Source organism: Micromys minutus (genome assembly GCF_963924665.1).
Source record: "Micromys minutus genome assembly, chromosome: 1".
In the NCBI taxonomy this organism is placed as follows: domain Eukaryota; kingdom Metazoa; phylum Chordata; class Mammalia; order Rodentia; family Muridae; genus Micromys; species Micromys minutus.
The window spans coordinates 114,499,282-114,515,929 of NC_137969.1; the positions used below are offsets into that span (position 1 = coordinate 114,499,282).

General features: G+C 42.7%; 1 protein-coding gene across 1 annotated transcript; it reads right to left on the reverse strand.

Annotated features, from left to right (window-relative positions):
- Window positions 1-10,937: 10,937 nt before the first annotated feature.
- LOC308436582 (large ribosomal subunit protein eL29-like) lies at window positions 10,938-11,408 on the reverse strand (the record flags this gene model as incomplete). The annotated part of the gene is made up of 1 exon (XM_080937550.1): window positions 10,938-11,408. The coding sequence occupies one exon, from the start codon at window positions 11,406-11,408 to the stop codon at window positions 10,938-10,940; it is 471 nt and encodes a 156-aa protein (XP_080793676.1).
- Between the last annotated feature and the right edge of the window lie 5,240 nt (window positions 11,409-16,648).

Below are 16,648 nucleotides of genomic sequence, written 5' to 3' on the forward strand. Positions count from 1 at the left end.
CTAGTGCAGAGATGTTAATACGCATTTGGAAAAATACTAGGTCTCTCTATGGGCTTCTATCTGGGGTCACAAATTTAGGTCCCTTCAGAGGTCACATGTGAAACAGAAAATATGAGCTAACTGAGATGAAACATGGCAGTTAATCCCCTGCCTTAGCCATGGGGATGGTGGAAAAACTTCAGGTGTTGCTGAACCAGAAAAAGGATGGTCTCTCTTCCAGAGAAGACAGAGATTTCCAGCTCTCTTCTTAGCCCAAGCAGAAATGGATGCTTTCCTCCAGGACAGCTAATCTGTGTTTGCATGTTACATCCCGGGACTGACAGTGGATTCAAAAAAAAAAAAAATGTATACTGCCTAGATGCATGTCATGCTTAAAAAAAAAAAAAAAAAAAACCCACCTGCAGACAGAGCTGGGCTTGCTGGGTTCAGGTTTCTCACTCTCCAGTTGAACTCTGTAACCATAATCCAAAAACTGGTGTTTGTCTTCAGAAAATGAACATATACATTTTCTTTTCCAGTTATTCACTGAACAAAACTAAGGACAAAGGGGATCCATGGGGCTCAGCAATGGCCAGGGGAGGACACATCAGAGACATACATCAGAGGTAGGACGCACACCTTTGTTAACCTCTGCAAACCTGCGAAAAGAACGGAGATGGGAACAAGCACTCTCTCTTCCATAGTGGGGATTGAGCCTCGAAACAAAGAGACTCTAACTTGAAGATGAAGTTTAGCTTGTTTTCACTCCTCCTCAGTTGTCTCCCTCTTTGGAAAGTCTGAAGACACAGGAAAGCCAATGAAGAGAAGAGAACAGGGAAGAAGCCCCGCCCATCATCTCACCTCCACAGGGAGTTAAGGAGCGAGAGAAGTCAGGGACTGCATGCCACCCTGCTAGACAAGGGGAAGAGAAAACCACGAGATTGTCCTCAGTGGGACTTGGAGGATACATAAAGAAGGTGGTGACCAAGAGGACAGTTAAGTAAGAAACAAATCAAATCCCTGAACAATTTTTATTTAGAGACTTGTCCTTTAGCGTCACCAGTCATTCAGGATGGGACAGCTGTCATGTTGCTTAGAACATTGAATTGTGGAGTGTGCTAGAAGTTTCTAAATCAGATTTTAGCTGTGGCACTCTTTGGGTTTCTATTTCTTCACTTGCACTCTAGGAACCTGGGTCTGAGGAAGGGGTCCACCTTCTTGTACCTGATACTACAGCTTGTCTCTGTGCTCAGATCTTTTGATAAACAAAGACTGTTTGGGATTTTACTTTAAAAAAACAAAATATATAAGAGCTGCAACAGTCTGATTCTTCATGGGACTTTATTGTGTTATTGCCTCTTCATTCTCTATGTGTGTATACATGTAAGCATGTATGTATGTATATGCATAATAGCTATATAACATTATATATGTATGTACATATACATAAAATTTCCCATAGTAAATATTTTCAAAGAACTATTACATTGTCATTTAATGTACAAAACAGATCATATGCAGAGCTTAAGATTTGTCAAACATCCTTGCAGTATTTTGCATCCTTGCTAAGAACCCTTTCCAAGAAATCTTTGGTGGGTGATTTGCAGTTGGCCAAACACTTCCAATGGAAAGGAGCACATGTGTTTTGAAACCAGGCATAGCTGTTTTCAAGAACATAACGTTTATCTGGATCCCAAATACAAGTACAAGAGAGAAGGAGAACCATCCTTAATTTCATGAAAGTATTTTTAGCCTTCTAATTTTACTTAGTGCCTTTTCAAATAATTCTAAGTAAGTTTCAGAGTCTGGTCTTCTGCATCACACCAGCGTATGCTGCAGAGTCTGCTAGACAGGTGCTAAGGGCTATGTTTCCATCCTCTGGGTCTAAAAGACGTGAGCAAACTGTTTAAGCAAAATTAAGATACCTACAGGCAAAACCTGACAAAGCGTCGCGCACGGAGCTACATAATGGATTGAGAAATTTTTAATATCATGACACTCTCCAGCTTCACCTACCTGGCAGCTCCACATCAGCTGTTATTAATTTAACACGGGAGAGCCTGGCAAGAGCTTCGAGCTATCGAGAGCACACAAATCAGGGACGGAGGTGGCAAAACCTCCTCAGAGATTCTTGTTCACAAACTTTATGGGAATTTGAAAAATGCCCCTCAGTTTGCAGGATGCTTGATGGAAAATCAAGCAAGGGTTGGAAACACATATTTTTTTTTTTCCTGTTGCCAGATTTCAAAGCAGAAACAGCTCTAAGACGTGGGCGGGCAGGCTGTCTGTGGAATTTCAAACAGCAACACCTGCCATTCCGACTTTACTTAGCATCACCGTCTTTAATTAAAAAGTCCTATACCCAGCCTCAGTTGTTCTGAGATACAGACATCTGGGCACAACTAAGCTGGTCAAGTGAAGGGCAAAACTGAATGTACCACCCTGCAAGCCAGTTTTCATAGGACTAAAAACGACTTTGAGCCTTGCTACAGTTTAAACATGGATAGTTACACACACACACACACACACACACACACACACACACACACACACAAATGTCCACATACTAAAGATTACCACTGCTTGGAGACGGTATAGGTTTTAAGAGGTAGACCCTAAATCACGTCTTGTAGCACACACCTGCAATCTCGGCGTTCAAGGGCAGAATGGGTTTGCTCTTTCCATCTACCTTAAAATGGGTAGTTGGTATCAAACTCGGGTCACCAGGCTTGTGAGGTAAGCCCCGTTAGCCACCAAGCTACCTTGCAGGCCTCATAACCTAGAAAATCTTCCATTTCTCTAAAGGACTACTCTCTCTGTAGCAACCTGAAAATCAGTTTCTTCACCCTTCTTTGAGTGCCTGTCTCCTCTTCTGTAATTGGAACTAATAATGGGGTTTTCTGCCAGGAGATGGTGGTAGGCACCTTTAAAATACCTTCAATCCCAGCACTCAGGAGGCAGAGGCTTGGAGGTCAAGGCCAGCCAAGGCTACAAGAAGAAAACCTCACTCTCATAAGTAAATAAATAGGAATTTGCATCAAAGGCTGTTCTGAGAATTAACGTATTGATAGCAATAAAAATTTAGAACAGAGTTCAACAGGTAGCAATGACCAATGACTATTCGGTGACCCAAAGATAATGATGGTGAAGAGGAAGAGGAGGATGGGGAAGAGGACCATCCATGACAATTGAGATAAGAGGATGATGCCATCCCTGAGTTCAAATGTGGTTTAGGTGACCCATGCATGACTAGTTCGGAGACTGGTGGAAGAAATCTTTTGGTAAACTGGTTGTAGTTGTCTGGGACATTTCTATTTGCAATGCTCTACTCCCCAGAAAGAAAAAAAAAGATGCTATAATTTTTGGTTTATGATGTTTCCTCAAAGACAAGGCTTGAGAACTGTCTGAAAAGGAGGCCTGAGATGGAGGCAGCTCTGGCCCCAGAAGAGGCAAAGGCGGAGATTCATGATCAAAATTTGCCCAACACTATCATTACCAGGATCATCAAGGAGGCACTCCCTGATGGCGTCAACATCTCCAAGAAGGCCTGAAATGCCATCTTCTGCACCACCAGTGTGGTCTGCATGCCACAACTTCTCAATGAAAGGGAAATGCAAGACTTTCCATGCCAGTGATGTGCTATCAGTCATGGAAAAGATGGAGGTCCAGCGGTTCCTAACACCACTGAAAGAAACTCTAGAAACATACAGGCTGGAGCAGAAAGACAAGAAGGAAGCGGCTTCAGAGGAGAAAAAAAAGACAAAAAAGCAAATTCCGACGAGCAGGACAAAAGCAGGGAGGAGGAGGAAGATGCAGACTGGATGAGGAAGAACAGAAAGAAGAGGAGGAGGTAGACAGCCGAGTGAAGGGTGTGGTTACACTGAGGCACAGTAAGGACCGAGTGACATCCTGAGATGTGTTTATGTGAAAGGCAGAGCTATCTTCCACACTGGAGCCTGAGATCAGAATGAAAACTGACCAGAAAGAAGAAAGATCAAAACCAAAACAAACAAACAAACAAACAAACAAAACAAAAACACCCGAGACTTAATAGCATCTGCACATTTCACCTCTTTATCCACTTATCATTGTCCTGGGTCTTTGCATGTCTGTTTGTTCTTTCAATAAATGTACTCACTTGATGCCCACTCAGCTCCAAACCAGGGCCAGGTGCTGATGAATGAATGGCAAACAGGATGCCCTTTGTGTCCTCAGAGGTTTATAGACCAAAGGCAGAGAGACCCTGTGTGTCCTCAGAAGTTTATAGACCAGATAAGAAGGTATCCTCAATGGAATTGGGGAAAACAAAGTGGGCTGATTTTGACTCATCATTTTACCATGGGTTCAATCCCAAGCACTCAGTCTAGAAGGGATGAGTAAGTCTTGCATGGGAGTATTGCCAAAGGTTTCCATGACAACATAGGATCTTGGCTCCAGGGAGGAATCTGACCACGGTAAAGAAAACTATAGCTACAGGGTCCCGGAGGCCAGAGAGCACCTAAAGCTTCCAGAAGCTGCAAAAAGACAAGCAGGGCTGAGACAGAGCATGCCAGTCAGGAAATAATATCAAAAGAAGTAATGTTATAAGTGAACTAAGTCATCAGGCCACAGTCTCCCAACTAAGTTCTAAGTCCTATGGGACAGTTTCTGCATAAGAAATAGAATAGTAAATTGGTAGCTTGAGACTTCTGAATGGAAGGCAGATGGCAGGGAGTGTGGTGGCTACTGGGACCCTGAGAACCAGAGAATCTTACATATCCTGTAATGATGGGGTATGCCAAGGCATAAGTGGCAAGTGACAAAGAGGGGGCTATAAAGATAGATACAAAAGTGTGGGCTCATTAGCATAATGTCACCGTAACAAACTTCTGTGATAGCTGAGTCAGCAGGCTCGGGAAATAACCAGTTTGTAAGGAGAGGGGGTTGGTTAGGACTCACAGTTTTGGGGATCCCAATATGTGGCTGATTGGCCCTGTGGCTTTTGGTCTGTGGTAAGGCAGCACATTATGTTGGGATTGCATGGTAGAAGAGGCCTGGTTTCCTTATGGCAGAGAAAGATGATAGAAAGATAGATGAAGGATGGATAGATGAAAGATAGATTGATAGGTAGATGATAGATAGATAGATAGAGAGAGAGAGAGAGAGAGAGAGAGAGAGAGATTAAATAGATCGATCATTTTTGGTGGTACACATCAATATACCAGCTCTCAAGAGACTGATGCAAGAAATCTATAAATTTAAAGTCAGCCTGGGTTCCATATTCTCTGAGGGAGATAAACCGAGTAGAAAGGTTCTTACAATTTTTAAGGGCATTACCTCAAATTTCCAATGACCTAAGACCTGTAGGCCCCAACTCTTAAAGGGTCTACTGCTTCCTAATATCACTAACCTGAGGGTTAGTCCTTTAAACCCTCTGGCATTTAAGGAATATTCTATGTCTAAACTGTAAAGGTCAACAGTGACCCGAAGGCAATTTGGGCCCAGACACAAATCTAGCTTCCCTCAAGATCCCTAAGCCTGAGGGACAGCTGCTCATTCTTGTCTCCTCAGGTCCTAGGACAGTACCTGGTGCATAAAGGTGACTCCATACAAATGGGACAGATGCATGACATGATTGGGCAGGACAGGTGTCAGGACAGAAATAACAGTGTGCACAGCACCTGTATCACCTTTCTTCTATCAACCACATATCTGATGTCACTTGAGCCCTAACTTTAAAATCCAGCACAGTCTGAGGCAGAAAAGGAATCATAAGAGAGCCTTATCAGATGGTGGCGTCGCTAAGAGCAGTCCAAAGCGGGAACCGTTTCTAGTACACAGGGTTCATTTTAACAGACACTGGGGGACGTGCAGAGAGCTGTCATGTCAGCTCCAAAAAGCAAACCATCCAGCTCGTGTCCCTCTTGCCAAATTAATCTCATCTGACGTTTCCTTTGTATCCTAAGGTACCGTGGATTTCAAACTTGACCATGACAACAGCGCATTAGGGCAGTGGTCCATGTGGCAAAATCAGTCCCTCAAATGATCTTTCTTATGAGGAACGCTGTCCTGATAGCCCCAAATTGAATAACCAGAGCAGCTAAAACACGCGTATTGATTCTTTTAAATCAAATATAAGCTTCCTTTCTTCCTCATGCTTAATCCTGTGTGAAGCAGGGCATACATCGATTCTTCGTTATAACCGAGAAAGAAAGTGGAGGAAGCCAGGGCTCTGTGAACTTGGTGTTTTGTAGTGGGTCTCAAGTCTGGCTGGATGTTAAAATTGGTTAGCTGTTTGTTTGGTTGGTTGGTTGGTTGTTTTTTAGTGTCTGAGCCTAGCCCCTGTCTACATAAAATAAGGTCAACTCTCTAGTATGGCATGGTATCTGCAGCTTGTAAAACTACAGGTAACTTATGTACAGATCTGTTGTCCATGGGAGACTGAGCAAGTAATTTAATGTTATTTATATAAAATGAAATACAATCAACATTCCAAATTAGGGGACTGTAATTTGGATCTAGAACACACAGACGCACACATACCTTTTATTTTTTGTCTTAGTCACACTGTTGTCGTATGGGTAAATTAACATGCCTGGCTAACAGCCTTTTAATGAAAATTAACTAGTTTATGAGCATTGAGATTAAAAATAAATCAAAATCAAACAAAAGGCTCCTGTGTTAGGGTTCCTATTGCTGTGAAGAGACACCGTGACCATAGCAACTCTTATAAAGGCAAACTTTTAATTGGGTCTGGCTTGCATTTCAGAGGTTTGGTCTACTATCGTCATGGCGGGAAGGATGGCAGCATTCAAGCAGGCATGGTGCTGGAGAAGGAACAGAGGGTTCTATACGTAGACCCACAGGCAACAGTGATAGACAGAGACACTGGGTCTTGCTTGAGCTTCTGAGACCTCAGTTCACAAGCCCACCTCTTAGTGACACCCTTCCTTCAACCACATCACACCTACTCCAACAAGGCTACCCCTCTCAATAATGCCACTCCCTATGAGCCTATGGGGCCATTTTCTTTCTTTCTTTTTCTTTCATTCATTCATTCTTTCTTTCTTTCCTAGTTTCAAAAAGCTTTATTTTTTTTCTTGGTCCAAGACTTGAGAGAGACCTAGTAGCTTTAGAGGTTCATTCAGCTGGAGGTCCTGAGGCGGCTGGTGCAGCAGAGGAGGGAGCCCCTTGGAGGGCACAGGGGCCTCTTAGTTGTGCTTGAGAGTGAGGTGCTCAAAGAGATACTCGCCCAGAGACTCCTGGGGTTTGCCAGTCTGCACTGGTTGTGGCCCTGCCAGCCAACAGGTTGGTCAGGTGGTTGCCCATCTTCTTGATGAGCTTCACCTCCTTATCCAGGAAATGGCTTTCCATGAAGTCCCAGAGATGCAGGTCTGTGCGGGCAGAACCCGAGGCATGCAGATCCAAGAGGGCCTGGTTCAGCTTCTTCTCCAGGGCCAAGGCAGCTTCCATGGCGTCCTGAGTTTTACCCCATTCATCTTGAGATGACTTCTGCACATCCTGGAAGAGTACATGGCCCCCACGATCGTTCTGCAACTTGAAGAGACTCTCGGGGTCCTAGTCTCTGCCAATTTGCAGAAGAAGTGTCCTACGCCCTCCAAAGCCACGTCGTCCCGATCGGAAAAGGTAGGTGTGGGAGGCCCGCAGGGGCCATTTTCATAAAAACCACCACGGGTCCACACACTGCTATTAGGTGAGACCCCTATGACGGTAAATACATAGCAGGCTGTCCTACTGTTCTGGGTTTTCCTCTGAATTGACGAGGTGAGACAATCAGATTGTCTGGTTGTTTTCCAAGCATTAGAATTTGCTGTTTGCATCTCCACAGACTCGGTCAATATATTCCTCTTTTTATATCAAATTTGTTACATCAAAAGGCCTAGTCAGCTCAACTGGATGATGTACAGAGTGAGAGGCTTTGGAGCACCCTGTCCTTAATGGGATGTCTTTATCCGGTCCCTCCCCTCAAGGCTTAGAGATCTGTGCTGCCGAGGCGAGAGCAGGCAAGGTGGGGATTCTAAGGAAATGGTGCCTTCCAGACACAACAGGACAGAGGCACATATGACCTCACAGCAACTGTGGCAGCATACAGAAGATCTGCACACATTCAGGCGTTGAGACCCAGCACTGAGAGGGGGAAGTGGACCCAGACCCCTCCTCACCCCCCACCAAGAAGCCATCTGTAGCTGATCCTAGCTGGCAAAAGGAAAGTCAGCTTTCTCCAACAGGTTGTCAGCGGATATATCCATCACACTGTAAGGCAGGCCCCATGCCCAGGAGTAGGTGGCCAACACAAAATGAAGCTTATCTATGTGTTTTATTTGTTTGCTGGCTTGCTTGCTTTTTTGGGAGGTTCGTGGGGTAGGGAGGACTTTTGGTTTGATTTTGCTTTGCTTTGGCTTTTTTTTTTTGTACATGTCTTATTGATATTTCTTATTGTTCTTTTTGATTTTCGTTTTGTGGGGTTTTTGTTATTTTTCTTTTTGTTTATTTTGTTGTTTTGTTTTATAAGAGAAAAAGTATATACAACTAGGTGGGTAGGGAGGTGGAAAAGATCTGAGAGGTATTGAGAGAGGGGAGAAAACAATAAAAATATATTATATGAAATTTTTCAATTAAAGTATAAAAATTAAATTAATATTAAAATATTGGTCAAATTAAGATTCAGCCAGCCAGATTACCGCACAGGCAATAGGCAGTGCATGCTCAGAGTTCATTGTATTAGTCAAGGATCTGCGAGGAATACAGCCAGCAGAATGTTGCATACTGAGCCAGAGAGATGGCTTAGTACACTAAGGAGCTACACCAAGTGTTTCATCCACAGGTCCCAAACAGTGGAAGGAATAGCTGATTCCTGAAAGTTGCTCTCTGCTCTCCACACATGTATCATGACATCCAATAAGTAAATAAATAAGTACGTATAGCATTTTATATATATATATATGGAAATATTTATTAAATTTATTAAATTGGCATAAACAATACTGTTATCTGCCAATGAGAGAAGTTGAGAAGCCAGTAGGTGTGGAATACTACTCCTGGATGGGTGCCTCAGCAGTCCTAGGGTACTGACAGCCAAAAGGCTTCCTGGAAAGAAAAGCCACTGGCTTTCAGTCCACATGGGTAAGCTGAAGGAAATTGGCTTCCTAGAGAAACATGGCAACAGCAGCAACAGAATAGATGCACTTGCCAGCAGGGGGCGAGAGTGAGCAGGTAAAGCAGCATTCTTTTCTCCCTTAGAGCTTATAGGCTACCTATAGAGAATGCAGCCCGTTCTATAGGAGCATCTTTCCCCCCAAATGAGCCTTCCGTAAAGTACTCTCACAGACACTTTAGGTAATGGTAGATCCAATCAAGTTGATAACCAAAATTAATCATTGCACACACATTACACCTGTGTTGGGAGTATAACATGCATACACCTATAGAGAGTGTACGCACACCCATGACTCACAGGCAGAGGCTAGCAGAAAAGACCATATGTCCTCCTCATCTCATGCATTTCCTGCCAACATCTAGAAAACAGTAGTCAGCCTTCAGAGAGCCCCCATAACTTCCTGTGGGAAATGGCATTCGAAGCCAGAATCTGGTGGATTGGGCATGTTCTTTGCCACTAAGGTGTGTTTGTTCTGAAGCCTTGTGAGTACAAGTAGCAAACTAGGAAACGCTTCTAACTTTTCTTAAGACAAAAACATCCTAAGTTCATCTGGGTGCTTTGATCCAAATTCTGGACAAATGAGTTTGATTTAACCTGACCTATCTGATGCCTGCAATGCAAAAGCCCCAACTTCCAATAGTACTCTATAGCTATTCCTTTGTTTTGACCCACAGTAGTCATGTGACCCCAGCAGAATAACAGCAGTAAAAAGGTAGAAGCATCTTCCATTGAATTCGTTTCCTTCAAGTGTATATAATGAAGAATCAATTGATCATACTATTGAGTCACTAAAAGAGCACCACACTCACATGTCGGTGATTAAGACCTCACACTGCCCTTCTAGAGAGCCTGAGTTCAGTTCCCAACAATCATAAATACCCTGCAGCTCCCAGACATCTAACCCCCTCTTCTGACCTCTGGGGCCACTGCACACACGTGCATACACCTACAGACACATATATACACATAATTAAAAATAAAATCTTTTTTAAAAGGCTTTTACGCTCTGCAGTCATCTCATAATGTATCATCTGGCTTTTCTGGAGATTCCTTTTATATATTTTGATAAATTTATAATGGCATAAAAACAAACCTGCTTCCACAGACAATCTAAAGGAAAGTGTACAGCCACTCAGCCTGGGTCTATTTCTCCTCTTTCCACGTATTATAAAGGTTTGGGTACATAATTTGGCTTTGAAGTTAAAGCAAAATGGTGCATATATTTGCAGCACACCAAACTTAATTGAAAGTATACTGTAAACGCTTTGCTTTTTACACTGACATATCCTGGAGGCCATTGTTACCCATTATACTGGGATGTTTCTAATCCCTGTTCAGAAATAATTCATATTCAGATATTGCAATGCCAAGATGGCTTCAGTTGGTCGTTTATTTGGGAATATTTGAGTGTTGGACATTATAAACCCAGTTCCCCTCACAGGAATGCTATGGTTTTGTTTCCACCTGAAGTGCCTGAGAGTAAGTGTCCTCAGAGCAGCCCTACCTGAGCACATTTTCACTTTTACACCTCCACCTCCTAGGTGTGAAAGAGTTGCTTGTGCTGGTATTTGCTAACTCTACAAATTAATTATCTGACCACCTTTTTATAGCTCTAACTACAACTTTTTCACAAAATTGCTACGCATATTTCTACTGGTTTTCCATGTTTTTTGTCTAATCTTTTTTTTTTCTTGTTTCAAGTTTATTTGTAAAAACAGCATAGGACACTGGTCATCTGCAATAGTGTGTAGCTGTGTGTGTCACAGCAGTCCGTCTGTCTGCACATTGGCAGGAGTCTTTTCTATGGGGCCTTCACAGGGGCCTGGGCACCTTTGGGAGCCTGAGCTGGAGCCGAAGCCTGAGCCTTAGCTGGAGCTTTGGCCTCTGCCTTGGTTTGAACCTTGGGCTTTGGTTGGCAGAGTCTACGACCCTTGGCCATGTAGCTTCCAATCTTCTTCCCAAGCTTGGGGTGAGCGATGAAAGCCAAACGGCTGAGTTTGCGGCTGGGGCCCTTTGGCATCTTGGGCTTGATGGCCTCAGGCTTCACAAGGGCCTTGATGGCCTCTGCGCGTGCACTCACTGCCTTTGCACTGTTGGCCTGCATCTTCTTCAGACCTTTCTTGTTGTGCTTCTTGGCAAAACGCATGTTCCTCAGGAACTTGGGGTCAACCCCCTTAAGAGATTCATATCTTTGTGACCCGGGTTTCTTGATGCCATTCCTGTGCCATTTGCGGGACTGGTTGTGGGTGGTGTGGTTCTTGGACTTGGCCATGTCTGCACGGTAACCCGCGGCTCCCGCAGCGCCTGGGACCGGAAGAGAAAGAGCTTTTTTTTTCTTTTTAAAGCATCCACTCATACATTACAGAGACCAGACTTTAATAATATTGCAGGTTACAAGTGGTACCAAGTTTTTCACCTGACCCTCTTACTTTACGCATGACTTTTTATAACTACTCCAAACTTCCTTATTTCTGGAAGCTTCTGCATTTGAGTAGGCTTGGCATGACGTACGGTGTACAGAGTGCAGGTGAGTGTAAGTGTATGTGCATGCACGTGTGTATGCCACTGAGCACGTGTGTATGCCACTGAGCACGAGTGGGGGTTAAAGGACAACCTGAGTATCAGTCCCTGCTCCAGGCAGGTGTCCACACTAAGCCAGTAGGCCTACATGTTTCCAACTCTCTTTCTCTGTCTCCCTTCTGGAAGGAGGTGGGCTGGATTTAATGTTGATTTCTGTGGGTTCAGGAGATCCACACACTGATCCTCGAGCTGATGCTGCAAGCACTTCCTCCACTGAGCCAGTGTCCTCAGCCAGCTCAGCCCAGCCTGTCTTACAGTTAAATATAACAGCCATCTTCAGTACTGTGCTTGGATTTGAGTTCACGATTTGGAATTTTCACCTGCTACAGCCAAACTCTCTCATGGTTATGCCTGCTTGTGAGCTTTTATTTATCTATTTATTTTTTACAGGTAAACTTCTGATACACTTGGAGCTTACCAGTGGGAAGCCAGGGAACACTGTTTTGTAAAAGTTCATCTGAGGTGGTGGTAGAATTGACTAAGTGACTAAGTGTTGCTCTCTTGGAGGACACAAGTTCGACTCCCAGCACCCTTGTCAAGCAGCTTACAACTCTCATAACTCCAGGTCCGAGACGATCTCAGCCTTTGGCCTCCCAGACACCTACACGCACACAAACAGGCATGCACTTACAAATAAAAATAAAAGTTTAATCCAGGCTGGCAGATAAAGGCACTTACCATGAAATCTGTTAACCTGAGTTTGAGACCCAGAACCCATGTGGTAGAAAAAGATAATAGACTTCAAATTATTCTCTGACCACCACATCCATACTGTGGCACAGGATTGTCCACACACATTAAATAAGTAAGTATATTAAAAATTGCTTATGTCTAAAACTTCCATTTTGGGCTGGAGAGATGGCTCAGAGGTTAAGAGCACCGGCTGCTCTTCCAGAGGTCCTGAGTTCAATTCCCAGCACCCACATGGTGGCTCACAACCATGTGTAATGGGATTTGATGCCACCTTCTGGTGTGTCTGAAGACAGCAGCAGAACTCATATACGTAAAATAAATAAATAAATCTCTAAAACTTTCATTTCAGGACTTGGGATATATAGCTCAATGGTAGAGCACATGCCTTGTATACATGAGGTCCTGGGTCTGTGCCTTCGTACAGACACAAGAACAAAGACAAAGCCCATGTAAGTTAGTGAAGGTTGACATCTGTATGGTGTCACTGTCCTGCTATTTAACTGCATTGTGAAGCTTTATGCATTTGTACCATTAGTCGCAACCAGTTAACATGGGTGAAATGGAAGCATGATTTCTGAGACTCTTCATTAAATCTAAGTAGTGTCTTCTTTTCTTACCTTCTGACTATTGATTTGCAAATATTATTGTTCTGTTTGCTACTTTTATAAATTCTTGTATTTGTAATTTCTTCCTTGACTGAGTTCTCATAATGTGAAACCCACAGTTTGTTAAAGGTTTGACTTCTTGGCCTCTTGTTTCAAAACACATTTCTAGTGCTTACCAACCTTGGTTGTAACATAATGCAACAAAGTAGGAGGCCAGAGGATTTTAACAAGGCTGCTTCAAAGATTTTTTTTTCATTAAACAAACAAACAAAAAACCAAATCATTATCTTTACTTTGTAGGTTTTTTAAAAGATTATTTATTATATATAAGTACACTGTGGCTGTCTTCAGACACACCAGGAGAGGGTTTCAGATCCCATTACAAATAAATGGTTGTGAGCCACCATGTAGTTGCTGGGATTTGAACTTAGGACCTCTGGAAGAGCAGCCAGTGCTCCTAACCACTGAGCTATCTCTCCAGCTCATACTTTGTAGGTTTTAACTTTGCATTTACTTTCTTTTCTCTCTCTGTGTGTATATTTACAGCTGGGCTGGTAAAGTGTGCCACATTGTCTGTGAAAAGGCCAGAAGGCATCTTACGAATATCATCTCTCTTCTTCCACAATGTGAGTTCCAGGAATCAAACTCAGAGCGTCAGCCTTGGAAACAAGAGCTCTTCCCTTTTCAGTCATCTAAAGCCCTAGGCTTGCTCTCTAACTGATTTTTTTTTTTAATATGAGTGAGTCTTAAAAAATATTGAGTGGTTTTTCTGCACCTATAGAAATGGTCGTATTTCCTTTTTCTATTTTTAGGATGAAGTATGTTAGATTTATAGTATTAAATTCCCTTGAGCACTTGGACTAAAGTCTACTTGGTCATAATGTGTTGTGTGTTTAAATATGTTATTTGATTTCCTTTATTAATATTCATGTATGATATTAATCATATTTTTAACTTTTCAGTTGTGTGTGTGTGTGTGTGTGTGTGTGTGTGTGTGTGTGTGTGTATTCAATTATACTCAAAGCTAGTACATATATGGAGGTCAGAGGACAACTTGGGAAGCCATTGTCTCCTTCCATTATGAGTTTTTGGGTATCTTAGTTACTCTTAGTTACTTAGTATCTTAGTTACTATTCTGTTGCGGCGAAGAGACTCTACACCCAAGATAAAAAGCATTTAATTGGGGGTTTGTTTACAGTTTCAGAAGTTTAGTTCATTATTGTTAAGCATGGCAGACACAGGAGCAATTTTAGAGAACTACATCCTGATCCAAACTGGGAGAGAAAGAGAGAGAAAAAGAGAGAGACAGAGTGAAAGAGTGAATCTGAGTTTGGCATAGACGCTTCCAGTGACACACTTTCTCCAACAAGGCCTGTAGTGGTTTGACTAGGTTTGGCCCCATTGACTCAAGTGTTTGAATGCTTGGCCCACAGGGAGTAACACTCTTAGAAGGGTTGCTTTTGTTAGGTTAGGTGTGGCTTTGTTGGAGGAAGTGTATCACTGTGGAGGCCGGCTTTGAGGTTCCTATTGCTCAAGTTCTGCCCAGTGCTCTGGGTCTCTCTCTCCTGGTTGTCCTTGGATCAAGAATCTCCAGTCCTTCTCCTGTACCTTGCCTACCTGGACACAACTATGCTTCTTGCAGTGATGATAATGAACTGAACCTTAGAAACAATAAGCTAGCCCCAACTTTATTATTGTCTTTGTAAGAATTGCCTTGATAAATCCAAACTAAGATGAGGCCACACCTTAAAATCCTTTAAATCCTTGAAAGCTGGTGATGTAGAAAACAAAGTTTTTAGGGGTTCTGAGACTTTTCCAAAACACCCATTTTTGAGAAAGAAAACAAGGACAGAATTCACTGGCTGACAGCTACACGATCTCATAGAAAAGTCCAAATATGCATCATCATCATCAGCCTAAACCCCTCAAAGTTTTTGAGGATGTATAAATAAGGTTCTGAAAATGTAAAAACTAAGTTTTAGTGGACAAGTCAGGCTATGCTGACTAAGCTGAGTTAACATAAAACAAAAATGACTGCTTTTAAAAAAAAGACCCTCTACCCCTCCAGATGATAAATTTTGAAAAAAGAAAAACCACCAACAGTCAGCCTGACCCTGCCAGGTATCCCAGGACTTTGGCATCTTCAATACCCTGCAGTCTACACAATTCGGACTTCATCTTCAGAGCTTCACACGATGGCCTCTCTGGTTCTCCATGCCGGGACACTCCCCTCGAGGAAGAGTCCACAACCCCTTTCTTACATCCTTAAGTCTTGAATCGAGAGCCACATAAGGAAGCTGCTGGGTTCTGCTGCTAGCTAGGCTGGGGGTTGTGCCCTTCACTCTCGAATCTGCTTTGTTTTGTTTTGTTTAATTTCTTTCACCAATTGGAAGCTTAGCTGCCTGAGGGTCTTGCCCTGAGGTCACTACTTCCTTTGCTCCTTTTAGCATCCAATTTTCTTTTAACTTATCTCTTTGAGCACCAGACTTGGCTCCAACAATCCTAGTGCTGCCTTTCTCCTCAACAGTATCTTCCGTATTTTTTTTTCTTGTGCAGCTAGCTCCTTTTCATTATAGATCTGCGTAACTATGGCCGATAATAATCACACGACACAGTCCTGGGATACCTGGAAATCACCTCTGCCAACCTTAATCCAAAGTCTTCAATTTAAGTTCAGGAAGATTTTATTTATTTATTTAGGACAAGGTCACAAATGAGCTACATTCTTGGCCAAAATATCGTAAGAATGGTTTGTTGGCCACTCACTAATATTCTTCCCCTCTGAAATTTCTTGAACGGGGCCCCCACAGTTCAAATCACCCTCAGCACCATTTTCCATGTTCTTCCTAGGAAGGTCCATAAAGCATTCAACCACTTTTCTTGTCCAAGTCCCAAAGTCTTCCATATTCCCCCAACAAACAGCATAATCAAGCCAGTCACAGTAATACCTTAGATCCTTGTATCAACTTCTGTTTGGTCACTATTCTATTTGCCAACAGAGGCATTCTTATTCAAACTACCACATAAGGATGGAACCCTTAGAGTTTCTATTGCTGTAAAGAGACAGCATGAGTTATTATTAACTCTTATTTTAAAAAAGCATTTATTTAGAGCTGCCTTACAGGTTCAGAAGTTTAGTCCATTATCATTTTAGTGAGAATCAAGGCCACAGGCATGCAGACATGGTGCTGAAGGAGCGATCAGCAGGCAGCAAGAAGAGAGAGTGCCATTCTTGAGCATCTGAAACCTCAAAGCTCACATTTTCTCCAACAAGGCCACACCTACTCCAACAAGATCACACTTCCTAATAGTGACACACCCTGTAACCACCACAGATCTCAAGTTCCCTTGCCAGGTCACATATCCATATTTTAAACTAAGATTGTTTTATAATTTTCTTATTTGGAGAACTATTTGATGGGTTTGGGAATCAATGTTTTATATTTATGAAACAAATGATCTAATTTTTTTCTTCTGTTCTACAGTAGTTTTATAAGCATTGTAATGATTCAATCTTTAACATTCGGATACATTCTTCTGTGAAACTGTACTCAGTGCTTTCCCCTGCCCTCGGTGAGGACTCCACCCTTCTCAGAACATTGGTAGGCCCCGCCCTTTAAGAACCGTCCCCTAC